The sequence below is a fragment of the Nicotiana tabacum genome, chromosome 3 (assembly GCF_000715075.1).
Source record: "Nicotiana tabacum cultivar K326 chromosome 3, ASM71507v2, whole genome shotgun sequence".
Taxonomy (NCBI): domain Eukaryota; kingdom Viridiplantae; phylum Streptophyta; class Magnoliopsida; order Solanales; family Solanaceae; genus Nicotiana; species Nicotiana tabacum.
This window is the reverse complement of record NC_134082.1, coordinates 774,185-791,903: the sequence shown is the minus strand read 5'-3', so window position 1 is coordinate 791,903 and position 17,719 is coordinate 774,185. Positions and strand designations below refer to the sequence as shown.

General features: G+C 35.5%; 2 protein-coding genes across 5 annotated transcripts; both read left to right on the top strand.

Moving 5' to 3' along the window:
• The first annotated feature begins 1,471 nt into the window (after positions 1 to 1,471).
• Positions 1,472 to 6,507, top strand: LOC107827057 (two-pore potassium channel 5). 3 transcript variants are annotated; one of them, XR_001657414.2, is made up of 4 exons: positions 1,472 to 3,120; positions 4,442 to 4,638; positions 5,913 to 6,019; positions 6,129 to 6,507. XR_001657414.2 is itself a non-coding variant. In XM_016654119.2 (3 exons), the coding sequence occupies exons 1-2, from the start codon at positions 2,183 to 2,185 to the stop codon at positions 4,587 to 4,589; spliced, it is 1,086 nt and encodes a 361-aa protein (XP_016509605.1). In that variant the 5' UTR covers positions 1,472 to 2,182; the 3' UTR covers positions 4,590 to 4,638; positions 5,913 to 6,507. The 3 variants fall into 3 exon arrangements, 2 of the variants coding, with proteins under 2 accessions (XP_016509605.1, XP_016509604.1); XM_016654119.2 differs by having other exon boundaries at positions 5,913 to 6,507; XM_016654118.2 differs by lacking the exons at positions 5,913 to 6,019; positions 6,129 to 6,507 and having other exon boundaries at positions 1,474 to 3,120; positions 4,442 to 4,945.
• A 2,600-nt stretch (positions 6,508 to 9,107) lies between these two features.
• Positions 9,108 to 16,625, top strand: LOC107827056 (uncharacterized). Of its 2 annotated transcripts, none has more exons than XM_016654117.2 (7): positions 9,108 to 9,264; positions 9,612 to 9,696; positions 11,568 to 11,660; positions 12,495 to 12,525; positions 15,666 to 15,692; positions 15,805 to 15,931; positions 16,032 to 16,625. In XM_016654117.2, exons 2-7 carry the CDS (start codon positions 9,631 to 9,633, stop codon positions 16,084 to 16,086), a joined length of 399 nt encoding a protein of 132 aa, XP_016509603.1. In that variant the 5' UTR covers positions 9,108 to 9,264; positions 9,612 to 9,630; the 3' UTR covers positions 16,087 to 16,625. The 2 variants fall into 2 exon arrangements, with proteins under 2 accessions (XP_016509603.1, XP_016509602.1); XM_016654116.2 differs by having other exon boundaries at positions 15,657 to 15,692.
• Positions 16,626 to 17,719: the final 1,094 nt, after the last annotated feature.

Sequence of the window (17,719 nt, the reverse complement as noted above, 5' to 3'; positions counted from 1 at the left end):
GTTCAATAACTTATATCTAGTTTTGCAGTATTTGACTAATCAATTTGAGAAATATTTTTGAACAGTAATTAGTATTTGGCAAACATTTAAAAAGTGCTTCTAATAGGTTATTTGACCAAGCTTCTAAAATTAACTTATTTTGAAAAGTATTTTTTTCAAAAATACTTTTACAAAAAAGTACTTTTCCTGAGAAGTAGTTTGTGTTTAGCTAATTAATTTAAAAATACTTATGAGCACCAGTTAGTATTTAGCCAAACTTTTAAAAAGTGTTTTAAGTGTACTTTTCTGAAAAAAAAATACTTTTCAAAAAGTAATTTTGGGAAGAATCTATTTTTTTTGTTTCTCAAAAACTACTTATGCTTTTACTTAAAAGCACGTTTTTCTTCTAAAAGTTTGGCCTAATATCTTAACTTTGGAAAAACGTACTTTTGGCTGAAAAGAAGTTTGACAAAATATGTCATATGTTTATTTTCTTAAAGTATTTTTCAAAAAAATATTTTTGGGGAATAACTAGTTTTTTGCTTCTCAAAAGGTATTTATGTTTTTACTCAAGAGTAATTATTGTTCTTTCTAAAAGTTTGACCAAACTGTTTAACTTTGAAAAATTACTCCACACTTCACTTTTATTTGACATGTATACTAAAAATAAATTTTTAATTTTACTTGTCACTTTAAGCATATTAAGAGAAGACAATTTTTTTTTTCCTATTATACCTAGAATATTTATTATTTATTTTAAATTATTTTTTTAAATCCAATAAAATATGCATTAGTTAATATAAATATCATAATAAATTATATACTTTATTTATTATTTTTTAAAGAAAATAAAAAATTAAAACGTGTCAAGTAAAATTGAACGGGAGAATTATTTTGATAAAAAAGAAGTACTTTTGGTTCAAAGTACATTTAGAACCAAAAAAATAAGAAAAGATCAAAGTCATTTAGTGGGGTCCGACCAATGATCTTTTTGAAATTACCAAATAGAGGTGTCTCAATCCAATCCAGTCAGCTCCTCTCTCTCCGCCGCTCGGTCCACGCTGTATTCTCATGTCCTCACTTCTCTACTTCCCTCTTCAATTTGGTAGGGCTACTGAATCAGTTCAACCGCTACTACAGCAACGACAACGTCCCAGTATAAATTTTATAAGTGAGATTTGGGGAGAGTAATATGTACGCAGATCTTACCCCTACCCCGAAGGGTAGAGAGGCTGTTTCCAGGAGACTCTCGGCTCAAAAAAGCAACATGAGCCGATATATTAGTACCATAAAAATGCATAATAAAATAACAGCAATATAAGAGATATGAAATACAGAATACGAAATACGAAATAGATGGTTGGTATAGTAAAACTAGCAGGTAAAGCCCTGCATCAAAAGACGACCAATGACATTCTTAGTCTAACTCCTAACTAGGTTGTCTCACTCTATTGTGTTGTAGAAATATTCACAACTTTCTCCTAACCTACAACCTTAATGCTCGACCTCCATAATTCCCTGTCAAGGACCATGTCCTCAGTAATCCTAAGTCGCGCCATGTCCTGTCTGATCACCTTTCCCCAATACTTCTTAGGTCGCTCTCTACCTCTCTGCGTGCCCACTACAGCCAGTCGCTCACACCTCCTCACCGGTGCATCAGTGCTCCTCCTCTGAATGTGCCCGAACCATCTGAGTCTTACTTCCCGTATCTTGTCCTCCATGGGGGCCACACCCACCTTCTCTCGAATATCTTCATTCCTAATCTTATCCATCCTTGTATGCCCGCACATCCACCTCAACATCCTCATCTCTGCTACTTTCATCTTCTGGATGTGTGAGTTCTTTACCGGCCAACATTCAGTTCCATATAACATGGCAGGCCTAACCACTGCTCTATAAAACTTACCTTTTAGTAACGGTGGCACTTTCTTGTTACACAAGACTCCGAACGCTAACCTCCACTTCATCCACCCCACCCCTATACGGTGTATGACATCCTCGTCAATCTCCTCGATCCCCTGAATAATCGATCTACGTTACTTGAAACTACCCCTCAATTACTTGAGAGTCGAGCCTCACTTCAACTCCCCGCTTCCTTCAGCTCAACTCCAGTCAGCCTCGTCAACCGTTACTCTCTCCCAAAAACTAACCATCTATTCCTCCGCTGTACAGCAACATCGACACTCCGACCAATTTTGAGGACATGGAAGCTTCGTCCTCATCCTCCGATTCCGATGATGACTTTTTTGCTCCGTCTTCTTGGCCTTCTACTTCAGCTGTCTACAGCTTATTGCCTTCCAATAAGAAATTGCGCCGATCCAGAACTGCTCCGGCTATGGTCTCTATGGAGGACCTCTTTAAATCACCCACTCAATCTGTCCACCAATTTGGCCCTACTTCTCTCGTCAGACAGGCCGCTTTTCTGCTTGTAGTTTACCTCTCTCTTGGTGTCGTCGTTTATTCCTTTAACCGTGACCACTTCTCTGGAGTTGAGACCCACCCGGTTGTTGACGCCCTTTACTTTTGCATCGTCACTATGTGTACCATTGGCTACGGCGACATTGCTCCGATTACTCCCTTGACTAAAGTCTTTGCTTGTATATTTGTGCTTGTGGGATTTGGGTTCATTGACATTTTGCTGAGTGGGGTCGTCAATTACGTACTTGATTTGCAGGAGAACTTGTTATTGGCCGGCTTTAAAGTACAAGGGCAACGGCAATTCGATAATGGGCATGGGCATGGTGGCGGACTCTCCGCCTATATCGTCGACGTAGCCAAAGGCAGAATGAGAATCAGAATGAAAGTGGGTTTGGCTCTGGGAGTTGTGCTTTTATGCATTGGTTTGGGGTCAATGGTGTTGTATTTCCAGGAGAATTTGGATTGGATCGATTCATTTTACTTATCAGTAATGTCTGTTACCACTGTGGGATATGGTGATAGGGCTTTCAAGACCCTGCCGGGAAGGTTGTTCGCGTCAATTTGGCTTTTATTCTCCACCCTCGCGGTGGCACGTGCTTTCTTGTATTTGGCAGAGGCCAGGATTGACAAGAGGCACAGGAGGATTGCCAATTGGGTATTGCAGCGCGAAATCACCATTGAAGATCTGCTTGCCGCTGACATTAACAATAATGGTTTCATTCGGTAAAAAGCTTTTTTCCTTTCTTTCTTTCTTTCTTTGTTTCTTCCAAACCATATTTCACAGCACATTATCTTCTTACTACAAGTGTCTGCCATAAATTTTGTCACCTTTGAGTTCATTATTGACATTTGTCTTCCTCCTGCAAGAATATAGGTAGGATTCTAGAGTTAACAATTTATAAACTCAAACGAGAAGATGAAATATGAGTGTCAATCTTTAATCTCTTCCTCTCTTTAATGTTTGTGTAATATGATGGGACCAACACCCCTTTATATAGTGTTTGGAATGTCTCTTGATATGGTCTGTTCATCGATAGCCAAAATCAATAAGCCAATGAATACATCCTCTTAGTTAAAGGAACTAACATTTAAATACACAATTCAGTTATGTATTTGTATCTTGCAGGTGGACACAATGATCAAAATGGTCCTTAATGTATGAGGGTCGGACTATTTTGATCCTTAATATAGCATTAGCACTCACCATTGGGTTTGTCTTGAGTTAACTTCTGTTGTAAGGGAGCAAGTATTAGTATTACTTGCTTCTTCCGAGATTCTTTGCTGACTATGAGCCATTATGTTAGACATTTTGACGATATTATTTTGCCTCACTGCTAAGCTAGAGATTGAACCATCATGGGTCACACGATAAAGTAGTATTGCAACGGAAGGATACATGTTAACAAAAATCCATTTTATATGCTATAAGCTAAGACCTGAAGATCACAAATCAGATAATCAAGGTAAACCAATGGCTTTTTCTCCATGAGAATATAATGGTACTTGACCATCTTGGAATGATTAGTCTTTCACTGAACTCAAACTTTCCACCATCAACTTCTTGGCTTGTGGGAGAACTAGTTGTGTGCACCTTAACTATTCCACTGGTACTTGCTACCTCCCACTACATAGGTATCCGGTAACTCTGTCCACCAAACCTTAGGCAAATGTGAAGAAATCACTTAGCTTTTTTGGTTTATGTTGAATTTGAACCCCGGTCTCCAAGGTTTCACTCACCTCATTGACCCCTAAGCCACTCTCTTGGGTGCCATATAATTTTTATAACATAAATATCTTTGTCTTATTTTATGACGGTTTTGTTTGTCATGAAAATAATAAGTCAATTTGACATACATGTTTTATTAGTATCACAAAAGAAAACATTAAATTAACCGTTAAGAAGTTGTTTTGATAGTAAAAAGCACTTCCTTGAATACCCTAAATTCTTAAATGAATTTGAATTTGAGTTTGAATTTTTGAAACACATGAAAGACATAATTGGCATGGAGGGATTAAAAGCCTCTTCTTTTGCAATGTATTACAGGAAATCAGAATATGTCATCTACAAGCTCAAGGAAATGGGAAAGATCAGGGAGAAAGATGTAATGCAGATATGCAATCAGTTCAACAAGCTCGATGAAAACAATTCTGGGAAGATAACATTACCCAGTCTCCTGCAGAGTCATTTGTAGCAAATATTCTTTTGCTACCATGAAGTATCTGCTAATTTCCAAGAAAAAGGTTAGTTGTTGCAAACGTTTGATTTCAAACTTTTGCTTTTCAACTTTTCTTTTCTTGGAAGACGGCGTTGTTCAATATGTATATTGTACATAAATTTGGCCCCAATGAAAAGGATTTGAATACCCTATAGAAGGATTCTGAAAGATGTGGATTTGTCGAGAAAACTTTGTTGAAGCTAGATGGTCTCCCAATTTCTGTTTCATAGGATATGAGACTCTCAAAGGTGAATCCTCAAGGGTTTGTCTTTATATTGTTCATATGAAAGCAATTAGTTCAAAATGAAAAGGCCAAGGGAAAGATTGAACTAGACTAAGATTTTTATTGCTTTTAGGTGATTCTTGTATGCTTTTGTTGTAGATTTTAGTAATATGAGAAGCAAGTAGAGGTTTCCTTTATCAAAAGAAGCTATATGTCAAATGATGAGAGAGTGACTGCTCAAGAATGCACCAATAGAACCAGGCCCCAACTCCTCGTGAGAGACGAAAAGGGAGGGAGAAAAGGAACGGGAAGGGCATAAGTATAACTTCTAGCATGCTGCACATAAGTGAACATTCATGATACACTTGTTACCTTCTCAAAGTTATAAGCTACGACAAAAGCAGCTCTTGTCCAAACTTAGGGTTTGTAGTTGAATTCCCTGATCTAAAGTTTCAACAGATGGATAGTTTCAATACAAATCCGCTGAGTTGTCATGTCCTCTCGTGAAATGAATGTCAGTTGACTGACAACTTGAATGTTGTGGCAAATATTGCACGAATATGCTCTCTTTTTCCTGCTTGGTCTGATCACTCTCCTCTTTTAAAAAAGAAAACAATTTAATAAGCGTGTCAGACATAACCTAGCTGATTTTCAAGAACATCTCGTCTCTTTTGGGTGGAATGTGGTTTACCTTTTATTCTGAGCATTAGTGGTTTGCATGGGTCTTAAAGGTCATGTTTAAAGGGGTTGGCTTTTTATGAGCCCCCAGAGCATTTTTCTTTCGCTTGATATCTCATGCTTCTATGTGTTCCCAAAATCATATGTTGAGAAATAGTTATCTTCCAATGTTTTAACTTTGAAAAGATAAACACCCCAAAGTGCTCACTCAAAAGGGCTAGTCTGCAAGAGTTGAAAGCAATATAAGATATCTGCTTCTCTCATATGTTAGCCATCATTCAAAAGTTTTTATATTTAGGTTTATACATATTTCCTGGCTCTATTTACCCGTTCGTTTGAAGATTCAGAAAGTGACAATAGATAATAGTAGCTTTTTGCATCCTTTTGTTCGAGAACAGAATCTTAACCTGTCCGGATCAAATGCATCACTTTACTGTTTGAATAATGAACCTTTTGCGGTTTCAACATGTATAACGATGAAATCCTCCCCTTTCGGGAGAATCAGGTACAAAAAATTTGGTGACTTATTTCTTTTCGGTATTATTTTTCTTATTGTTATCCTCACCTGGTCTTAAGTGTATATTTGTCTTGGCCCTTGTTTGGTTACATTCAAGTCAGCAAGAGAAGAACAGTAAATCTATAAGAAGTTTATGTATGGTTAGTTGGTACTCATTCCTCAATGAACTTATGATTGATATGGTCCGGCCTGCCACCATTGGACAAAAAAAAGGAGAGCAAACGAGTTCAAAAAAGAGAGAAAAAAGTGAAAGAGAAGACTCTTTGCCATAAAATAAATGGCTTGTAAGATAAAACAGCATACAGAATGGAGTACTAGAAGATGCATTTATAAATGTAGTGGATTGGGCTGCCCCTTATATGTATTCATAAATGACTATATATCCTGCAAATTCATAGTATTGACATGTCTAATGTGATACAATTGGAGTTGGTGACCAATAACAACTACTCTACTACTGCACCTCAATTTCAAATTATTTCAGGTGGATTTTAATTATATGAATCTTCACTATCCACTTTGTTGCATTTGGATCACCTAGTGTAATGTGTGCCTAGGTGAGCATGTTTCAACGCATTTTGTATATCGTGGATTAGGAGTAGGAGTATACAATTGAAACCGATAATTCAAGTCAAATCGGGGGAAAAAATCTGATTGTGGTTTGGTATTAGAAAAAAAATCCAATTATAATTGGTTTGGTTTGGTTTTAACTAAAAAAAGTTAAACCGAAACTAAACCTACTCGATAATACATTTATACAAAATTTTAAAATATTTTATACATATAAATATTTCTTAAACTTTTTCATAGTTTTATTTTTTAACGTATTATTTCAATTTGGACTTAACATTCTTGAATGGTAAATAAATTTTATAGTCCATAAATGTAGTAACTCAACAAAGTTCAAATCTAACACTAGGAATGATGATAGTATTGGATATTTAATTTTTTTAGTTTTATGTTGGTTTACAACGAAAATGCACGATTTAGTTTATCTTTTTCTTTAGTGCTTAGTTATGTAATTAATAGTACTTATTAGCTATACTTATTTTAGCAGGATCTATATAGTATTTTTAGATTATGTTAATTTTCATTATGACTTATTAGTTAGCAATCTTCGCTTTATGCAATTTTATTATCTTTGTTATTGAATATTTTAGTATAATGCTATGAGTTATCTCATATTATTGTGTTATTTTCTTGGAAAATAAATTATGTAGTCGTATTTTACTAGGATTAAAGAAATATTTGGAGCACAAGTTACGTATTTTGTGCTATGAAGACTTTACCGGAAAAATCCGAAAACGTGAAAAATTCGAGAAAAACCGAGATTGAAAAACCCGACTTTGTTGGTTTGGTTTAGTTTGGTTTATAGATTTAAAAATCCGACACTATTGGTTTGGTTTAGTAATCAAAAAATTCTAATCAACCCAACCTATGTACACCCCTAGCGAAGATTCATTGTGAATTCACTAATTTTACACTGATTGACAACCTATTACATCCTCCTCTTTTATTCACCAATTACTTAAATTATCTTAATCGATGTATCTCATAGTATTGACATGTCTGCTATAATTCTGCTGGAGTGCATGACGTTCCTTGCCATTAGCAACGTCAGTGTTAAACTGGTTGTCCAACGCCTTAGACTCTATACAATTGCAATTGAACTAATACAACCCAAACATATACCTTAATTAATTATTTATTTATTTATTTATTTATCAAGGTTTCTTATTTTCTTGTTCCAGAACTTAGCGTGGGATGCATTGTGAATAAATACTTACATCGGATTACAAAGTGTCATTTTTTTAACCAAAACAAGTACAACGACGACGATGACGACCCAGTATAATCCCACAAGTGGGGTCTGGGGAGGGTAATATGTACGCAGACCTTACCCCTACCCCAAAGGGTAGAGAGGTTGTTTCCAGGAGACCCTCGGCTCAAAAAAGCAACAGGAGCCGATATATTAGTACCATAAAAATGCATAATAAAATAACAGCAATATAAGAGATATGAAATACAGAATACGAAATACGAAATAGATGGCTTGTATAGTAAAACTAGCAGGTAAAGCCCTGCATCAATAGACGACCAATGACATTCTTAGTCTAACTCCTAACCGGCTAGTCTCACTCTATTGTGCTGTAGAAATATTCACAAGTTTCCCCTAACCTATAATCTTAATGCTCGACCTCCATAATTCCCTGTCAAGGGTCATGTTCTCAGCAATCCTAAGTCCATTATTTGTCCCTTGGATTTTTTGCTCTCAAGCGCAACTCACCTTGAGAAATTAACAAATACTTAACCCACAATCTGACAATAGTTTAGCTAAAAGAAGGCCAGTATTTTTATGAAATACAGAAACTATTAATTCCTATAATTTGAAATAATATATGTATAAATAATTAGTCAAATCAATTCCAATGGGAACTTATGCTAACAAGAACCAATTCAACTTTTTTGTATCAAAAGCAACTCTAAAAGGAGGTAAATCAAAATAAAATTAATTTTTAAAAAATCGTTTTGTATCAAAAGTAACAAACAACAAACATGGGAACAAATATAGAAATTGAAAAAAGAGATAGAGAAAGAATCAAACATGTGATAAAAGGAATGAATTAGCAGAGTTGAATTAATCAATGTTGGTGGTAAATTCAGGCAAAAGCAAAAAAGATTGATTTTCAATATTTGCGAAAAATTGAAAAGAAATATCTTTTTCCACCAGACCTATTAAAAAAAGTTTTTAGTTTTTGTAAAACTGAAAAGGGTCTTCCGTTTGATTTTAAACAGGGAAAAACCACTCAGATTCTGCGGGAAAATTTTATTTTGTGTCTTATACAATTGACACTAGTTATATCAGCCAACATTTTTGTCTCACAGTTTTGTCGATCCAGATTTTTATGGACCCAGAAATATAAGATTGGGGTCCACAAATTGATGAGACAAAAAGAAATTTCATACAACTGTGTCAATGGTACGAGACACAAAATAAAACTTCTCGTACAAACGTGTAATACTATAATTTATAACTTGAGGTGGTATAGGATGTTACGTGTTCTGAAGCCGTAATAAACAAAAAAACGGCGTCGTTTCGCCGATTTTCGGTGTTCTCCAATATCCCCTGATTTATGTCTTTTGGTTGATTTTATTCCGATAATTCTTTTTCTTTTCTTTTCCCAATTGCAGTGGCTGTATTGTATCTCTTCATCTCTTTGAGCTTGTCGCTGGTAAATGATACATATAATGTCTTTTCTGCTTTTTCTCAGGATTTTAAAGCTCTGTCTTTTTCCCCTTTATTTTGATTGCTGATTCTCCTTCGCTTTTCTTCTGTAATAAATATGTGTAGTATTGAATTATTATGGCTTGAACCAAAGTCTCAAAAAAAAAAATGAAGAAAAAGTTCCAACTGCTGTTATGTAGTTTCTCAAATGAGTTATAACTACTGAAATAAAGAGAGTTGATGTTTTTAATTCAAGTAATGTAGAAGGTGTCCTATAAATTCCCTGCATCATGATTGTGTTTCTAACTTGAATCCGCAAACCTGATTGGTTGTTTTTGCCTCAACATTTTGCAGGCACAGTTAGATACTTGAGATGCTGGTGGACGAGGCAAAAATCTTGCTAGGCTTTTCCACTAATTCTTGCCCCACTCCTTGTCAGGTATATATTTTTATGTCTATTGTATACATAAAAAGGTGTGTGGCATGCTTGTTTCTTATACTTCCTCCGTTTCAATTTATGTGAACCCATTTGACTGGGCACGGAATTTAAGAAAAGAGAGAAACTTTTGATCTTGTGGTGTAAAATGAGGCACATATATTATGTGTGGCTATAAATCATTGTGTAAAGGTAAATTGTTTCCAAACAAGGAAAGGGGTCATTCTTTTTGGCACTGACTAAAAAGAAAATAGGTTCACATAAATTGAAACGGAGGGAGTATTATTTAGCATACTACATAAATACCAACACGAGGTGAATGTAGTACCGGGACAGTAAAACAATAACAACTGAGTAAGCGAATTACCATTCAACCAATAATTCAAGAATATTTTTTGAGAAGGTTTGCCCGGCCATTCAACCAATATTTTTACAAGGTAATAGAATTCTGTTCCCTTTCAACTACGAATGCTTCCTTTTATGGAGGAAAACCTTTAGACACTGTTAAATGTGATATAACCAGCATCAAGTTCAAAGGGCATCTCATGTGAAATGATCTATCTCATTTATCCGGTCACCTTCCACTGGAACTCTCACTCAGCAACCTCCTCTTTCCGTCAACGTACTTCAGTAGCTTAGCTCAATTATCTTTGTTCTTTGTTTTTCTACTATGCCATCATCCATGTATTTACCGAAGATTTGGGACGGCCCACTGATTATGACTCTTACTGCTTCCTACTATCTCAATCTATTGTTTTCTTGATTTTGTTTATCTTAATATTACATTTATATTATTATCCCAAACTGTCATCGCCTTTTTCAGCAGTCGTGCGACTTATTTAAAATTGGTTCCCCATCTCTTGAACTTTTTTTCTTATTTAGGTCATTTTGTAAATTCTTACTTCGAATTGCCAAAGGAAGAAACTTTTCTAAAATTTCTTGTCTAATTGCTGATACATCTTAACCAAATTATATAATATATCCATTAGAGGAGAGATGGTATAGTGAGCAGAATGAGGAAACTAAAAATTCTTGTCTAATTGCTGATACATCTTAACCAAATTATATAATATATCCATTAGAGGAGAGCTGGTATAGTGAGCAGAATGAGGAAACTAAAAAAAAGCAGAGTGAATACCCCCCCCCCCCCCAGGGTTTACAATGAGGGTTTTGTTTCCTTTTTCTCCCTTTGATTTTATTTATCATTTGGAATAAGTGGAGAATTAAACTGAGGATACTTGCAAATTATCAATTGTAAATATATTTAATTGCTTATCATTAGTGAATGGCAATAGACCCTTGGGTCACCCTTCTCTGGACCCCGCGCATTGGAGCTTAGTGCACCGGGCTGCCCTTATTATTAATGAATGGAAATTTTCTCCACAAACAAGTTTTATTTACGAATGGATAAGCGTAAAAAGGAGTGAATATATGCTCCCTCTGTATGTGCGTGTTTTTTTTTTCATTTCTTTATCTTATTTGCTACATTGATCACCCAATGCTAGTTCCAATTTGTTTGAAAAACATAAATGTTTTCATGAACTCAGAGGACTATTTTGTGGTCGGTTCAGTAATAGTTTAGTATCATTTATGAGTTCTGTAACTTGTTTCTAGAAGAATTAAGCTTAGGGCTATTTGAATGTGGTTGATGTTTGGGCACGAAACCAAAAATGATGCTTAAGCAACAATTTTCCTCAGATTTGTAACATATATTTGTTACTTTTTATTTCATTTTATTTTCTTTTTCGTTGTTTTGTCTTTATTAGGATTCTGAAAAACTTATGCAGGTAGTGATTTTTTGTAAAAGATATATTACTGCCTGTGTGCCGCCATTTATGAAACTAATCATAGTGCCACATTTCAAACAAATGTAGGTCAAAGCTGCTTATAGAAGGAAGGTATGGGAGACTCATCCAGATTGCTTTCCAGTTCATCTCAAACCTGATGCAGAACTCAAATTTAAGATGGTAAGCTTTCCACTTTGTTGGCACAACGACCCCCACCCCCATGCCTTTTCTCCCTTGAAACAACTACTTTATCGAATTTCATATTTTTCCAGTGTTTATTTTCGTCATTTCTACTTATGATACCTGGTGATCTTTTTCTTTGAAACTTCATTTTCATCAATATTGGAGCATCACAAAATAATGTTGCCCTTGGGACTAAGTTATATACTATGTAATGTGGTCTTACACGCTCTATGTTATAGTAAACAGAAAAAGCTATTGGCTCGTTCAACATTTTCTCCATTATAAACTTGCCTTAATAAGTGTGTTATCCCAAAACCAAGGTAGTCTTTTGGAACCATTTAGTAGAGCGAAGAAATAATTTTTGCTATGAGAACCAGTATCTTCATTGATCCTTCTGGTAACTCTCGTGCTGTATGAATTTCTCCCCTCTTTCTTCAACTACACACTTTCTTTTTTGATAACCATGGTGTCCGGGCCAACTTGTGCGCACCTCTACTAATTCCACGGGATACGGGCTACCTCCCACCAGCAACAGGTACCAGGTAACTCTATCCATAAGGCTTGGATAGAAGGAAAGAAATCACCTAGTGTTTTTCGGATTTGAACCTGAGACATCAAGTTCTCAACCCACTTCATTGACTACTAGGCCACACCCTTGGGTGCCAACTACACACTTTCTTAATCTAATAGTGTGGGCAAAAGCGTAATTCTTTGTCCTTCACCTTTCCTCTATCTGAATGATGAAGGTTCAGTTTATGTGTGTCATTTCTTTTCTATAAGCTTTATTTGATTGGTCATTGTTACTGAAGTTTAAAATGTGTGTGGATGCAGATTTCAGAAGCATACACTTGCCTGCTTTCTGGTAATTCTCATGTCTTAGCACATCTGCAATATGTGACAAGCTAAATAGATTCATTTTGAAACCTTTACTGATGAAATGGCAAATTAATATGATTTTCAACTAAAGAAAGAACCTCCTTCCACTTTCCGCTTACAATATTGTTTCTTTCTCCACTCATCTTGTCCCTTTTAAAAACATGTAGTGTATAATTCTCCATTATATATTCCTGCGAGAACTACTGTTAGATCTTCCTTATATTCCTTTGATGTTACAAGCTTTGATCCAGTTCCTGTTCTTTAAAGCATTGACAGAAAGCTAAATGTTCCATTTAGCCCCTGTGTCTTTAGTCTAGTGGAAAGAGTAGTACACGTGATGTGTAGTGTCAGGTGCACGTGACAAGTTCGGACTTGTCGCATGGCAAGGACTGGTATTTAAGTGGAAAAGGTGAGAGACATTATCCTCTGGTGGGATGAGATAAGGTATTTGCTCCTTTAGAAGTGTGAGCTTCTAAGGACCCTTAATTTGTCTTAAACTATTGATGCTTTGTGATGGACTAGTTTATTCATGGTTAGAAATGGAAATGGAATTCGTTTTTTGCTGGATATCCACTATGGGAATACCACTCTGAAAAAATGACTTCCCCCAAAACCTTTTTTACACAACTGATAAGAGTGTTAAAATAGCGGATCATCTTGTGAGAAACAGATGCCAAGTATCATCAGATATATCACTCACGAGGCTCAAGACTAGAAATGTGGCTGTGTTGCTGAATTTTCTTTCCCAACATTTCGTTGCGCAAATGGATGTAAGTTCCAGTTGAGTTATATGAATTATTTGTAATTGTGTCAAAAGAAGCCAAAAAATTCCAGAAGAAATATCCGAGCATATAATATCATATTTGCTTTCACGTCTTTTGGAGTTAAGCTTCATAAGAAATGGCATTTTCAAGGAAAGAAGTTTCTACTTTTAAGGCATATGGATAAAATATATCACGATCTTTCATCATCAGTCCCACGAGTTGTGCAACAGGGTGTCAAAATTCCAAGAAGCAAACTTATCAGATGAAGTGATAGAAATCCATATACACAATTCTTTCTCCTACTATAAGATTATTCGACATTTCGAAATGTACAAATTTGAACTGCTGCTAATGCTTCTTTAGATCGTGTGTATAACATCCTCAGTAGATTAAGTTGCTGCAATTTGAATAGATGGAAATAATGAACATTTAGACAACAAATATCGAGTAAAATACTATTATGGCTGTTATGACACGCTACCATTCGTGTTGATGGTTGCAACTTCATCTATGTAATGCTGCTTTTTGAATTGCGACATTTCCTTATTCTTTGATGCCGACCGCCTTCACCTTTCGAAAAAAGTAAAGGATATTGTAGCGGGTCATAATAACCATACTAATGTATTACTCTATGTTTGTTGCATGAATGTTCATGGATGGTAATATCTCTTTCGAGCACAATATTTGGATTGTTGTAGTCTATCCAAATTGCAGTAACTTGATCTATTGAGTGTGTTATACATATATTGATCTAAAGAAGCATTAATAACAATTCAAATTTATATATTTGAAAATATACGAATGATTTTTTGGCTGGCAAAGAATTGTGCATAAGGATTTCCATCTATTATTGGCCCGATTTCGCCCACCAGTTCCTCTGATGAGTTTGCTTCTTGTAGTTTTGACATCCTATTGCACAAATCATTATTTGTATTATAAAGTTGAAAGTAACATGGATCATCATTACGTGGGACCAATAATAGAAGATCGTTACCTGTGCCTTTATAGTGTAAACACCTTTCCAGAATATGTCATTTTTTTATCAAACTTAACTCCAAAAGACATAATTGTAAAGATGCTATTATATGCTTGGATATTTTTGCAAAATTCATTGTCTTCTTCTGGTCAGCTAACACTAGTTCATACAACTCAGCTGGAACTTTGGTGGTTACTAGTTTGATACATCAACTTGTGCAACAAATTGTTGGAGGCTTTTATTGAAACTTCTTAGCATGACAAAAGGTCCATTCAGGAGCTTTTTGCTACTTATTATTATATGATGATAATAACTGGTAAGTAGTATCTCCTAATTTCACATAGGAAAATATTATATAGTATTAAGAGTCTAAGACAAATATTTTCTAAAATGTCATAAAAACAAAGAAAGTCAATCTAGCTATTGCACTAGAAGTACCTCCATTCAGTACTCTTATGATAAATCCTCAAGTAACCAGCTTATTTTTGGCCTTTTCAGTTGTGCTTCTTCAAAGTGTACATCTTGTTGGTTGAGTTGATGATGCAACCAGCTTATTTTTGGCTTTTCAATTCATCTCACCTCCCTTCATAATCAGCACTCTATGTTACAATTGGTACAAGTTGCACTGTTATTCATAATGTTCACTCTCCTGTAGCATTTTTGGCAAGAAGAATACTACGGCTGAGTCTTTGTTCTATCAGATCCTAAAAACCAAAAGAACTATAATATCCGCGCAATTCCAAGCCTGCTCATGTTTTCCAATGCCTTTATGTGTGATGTGTAAGAGTGAGGAAGTTAGAACTTTTCACGCAAATCTCTTATATATCCTCTAAGAAGAACCCTTACCACTTTGAATAACTTGTTGGATATTTTTCTTGTGTAGCTTTACACAATGATCCCAGTACCACTTGTCTACAAAGCAAAATAGACAGTTTTAGGATAGCAATCAAATTTTGAATCCAGTAGCATTAAACCGGCCATTTTCCATCATCAATTGTCTCTGTCCCTAATATTTCAATAATTGAAATTAGGGAAACCAAATATGCAGTAACTGTATGGCCTATAGTTTAAGGGTTCGAGTCGTGGAATTAACCACTGATGCTTGCATTAAGGTATGTTGCTTATATCACACCTCCTTGGGGTGTGACCCTTCCTCATGCCGTACGTGAACGCGGGATGCTTCGTGCACTTGGCTGCCCATTTGCCAAATGTGCAGTAACCCAAATTTCTAGGGCTCACTAAATTTTACCCCAAGATAAATATGGTGTGTGCATTTTGTTGTTTAGAGCTCTATCAATGTACACTTATTTGTTATTACTTGCTGTTTTTATTTGTTCCTTGCTCTCTTAGTTGGGTTCATCGTCTCACTTTGAATAGCAATTACAGGTACAAGACACGAAGGTCAACACGGTGGTAAGTTACTCTAGAGCTCCATAATTGTGTCCATATACATGTGTGTGTTTATGTGCACATATAACATGGGATTAACCCCTGATCTAATGGAAAGATAATGTTTTGTTATCAGTTGGATATTCACGTGTTGTAAGAAGTGGAGTTCCTAGAGGAGGGAGGAAAAATCATCCACTGATTGGGCTTCCCTTTATTTTTATTATTTTGGGAACTGTAACATTGGGAGGAACAAATATTGCCAGGTAATTTGTCATGTTGATTGTGAGATGTTGTTTTGTTGCTTGAGGAAAAGATTAATGAGATGATCTGAATATATGCCTTTTATACCTTTTCCACTATCAGGGCCTACAGAAAACAGAGGGCGGATTGTCCTTCTCATAATCCTTTTCTCCCTTGATTTTTCCAAGTTTCTGCAACATTATGTACGTAGTGGCATGGTATGTACAAATATGGTGCGGCGTTAGTCCTCTATGAAAATGTAGCTGATCCAATAAGCTTCAATGAGTCTCATTCGCGGCACATTTATTAAGTTGTGTTTGTGAACTTTCAATTGTAATTCTGAAGTTGTTCATTATGTAAATTAGACGCTAGTTTAGGTGAAGGATGGTAAAGTTGCTGCCATGTGACTAGGAGGTCACGAGTTTGAGCCGTGGAAACAGTCTCTTGCAGAAATGCAGTATAAGGCTGCGTACGATAGACCCATGTGGTCCAGCCCTTTCCCGGACCCCGCGCATAGCGGAAGCTTAGTGCACTGAATTGCCCTTTTATTTTTTAGCTGAAGGATGCTTTCAAAATGAAAAATGTAAGCCCTTGCTCCAATTTGTCTCTATATCACATGAAAGGAGGAAGAGCAACTAAAAAGAACAGCATGACATGTAATAATCCCATAATATGGTCCAGATTGCCATTACTTTATCAATTTCCATTACTCATTTATATTCATGTGCCAAATTTTAGTACAATGTATGTGCATATTTCGTGAAAAGCTGTGGAAACGGCCAAAACCTTATAAATAAGTGTATCAGATGTACGATTATGAAATAGTATTATAGCACCACTTTTTTAATATTTAACGGACTTCAGATTCATTAAAAAGTGAAGTCCACTTTGATTCCATTGAAGCAATCTAATCTCTTATATATTTGTACTCCTAAATTAAATGTTTATGTTTCATTTTATTTTCTTATACAGTTTTTTGAAAACATTCACTTTTCTTAAGATAATCTTTAGTCGATCATTAATTTCCTCGCGCACTCTTAATTTTCTCGTTCTTACTACCAAAAGAGAATGAAACAACACACGACTGTCGCATGTTGCATATTTGATATGATTCGCTCCCTTCTTCTAACAACATTTGACTTTCAATTTTAACGTAAAAATAGCACGGTATAGCTTGTTTTCGGACCGGTCATTCAAAAATAGTTAGCGTTTATTAAGTCAATAAAAAATAGCCACTATTTTGTTACAACAGAGACCGATCCAGCATAATATACTGGAGTTCGGTGCACCTTTGTATGAACTCCAGCATATTATGCTGGATCGGTATACTTTATTGGCTCCAGTATAATATACTGGAGACTAGAGCACCGGTGCTCCAAACTCCAGTATATTATGCTGGACCGGTATACTTGCTGGAACTCCAGTATATTATGCTGGAGTTCTAGTGTACTTATGCTGGAACTCCATCATATTATGCTAGAGTTCCAGCATACTTATCATGGAACTCCAGTATAATATGTTGGAGTTTAAGTATACTTATGCTGGAACTCCAGCATAATATACTGGCGTATTTTCCGGGTTTTGAACAGTATTTTCGCTTAGATTTATCTTTACATAAAAAGTAGCTAAATTTCGATTACTTTTGAAACTGGGCTATTTTTGAACGACCTGTTGTAAATCTGGTTATTTTGAATTTCTCCCAATTTTAACTTGTGCTTTACTTAACTAAAGATTGGATATATATTTGGTTGATAACTTGAAAAAATGAAATTTTATAGATGAGATGAAAATGATTTTTGAAAGTTGAAATT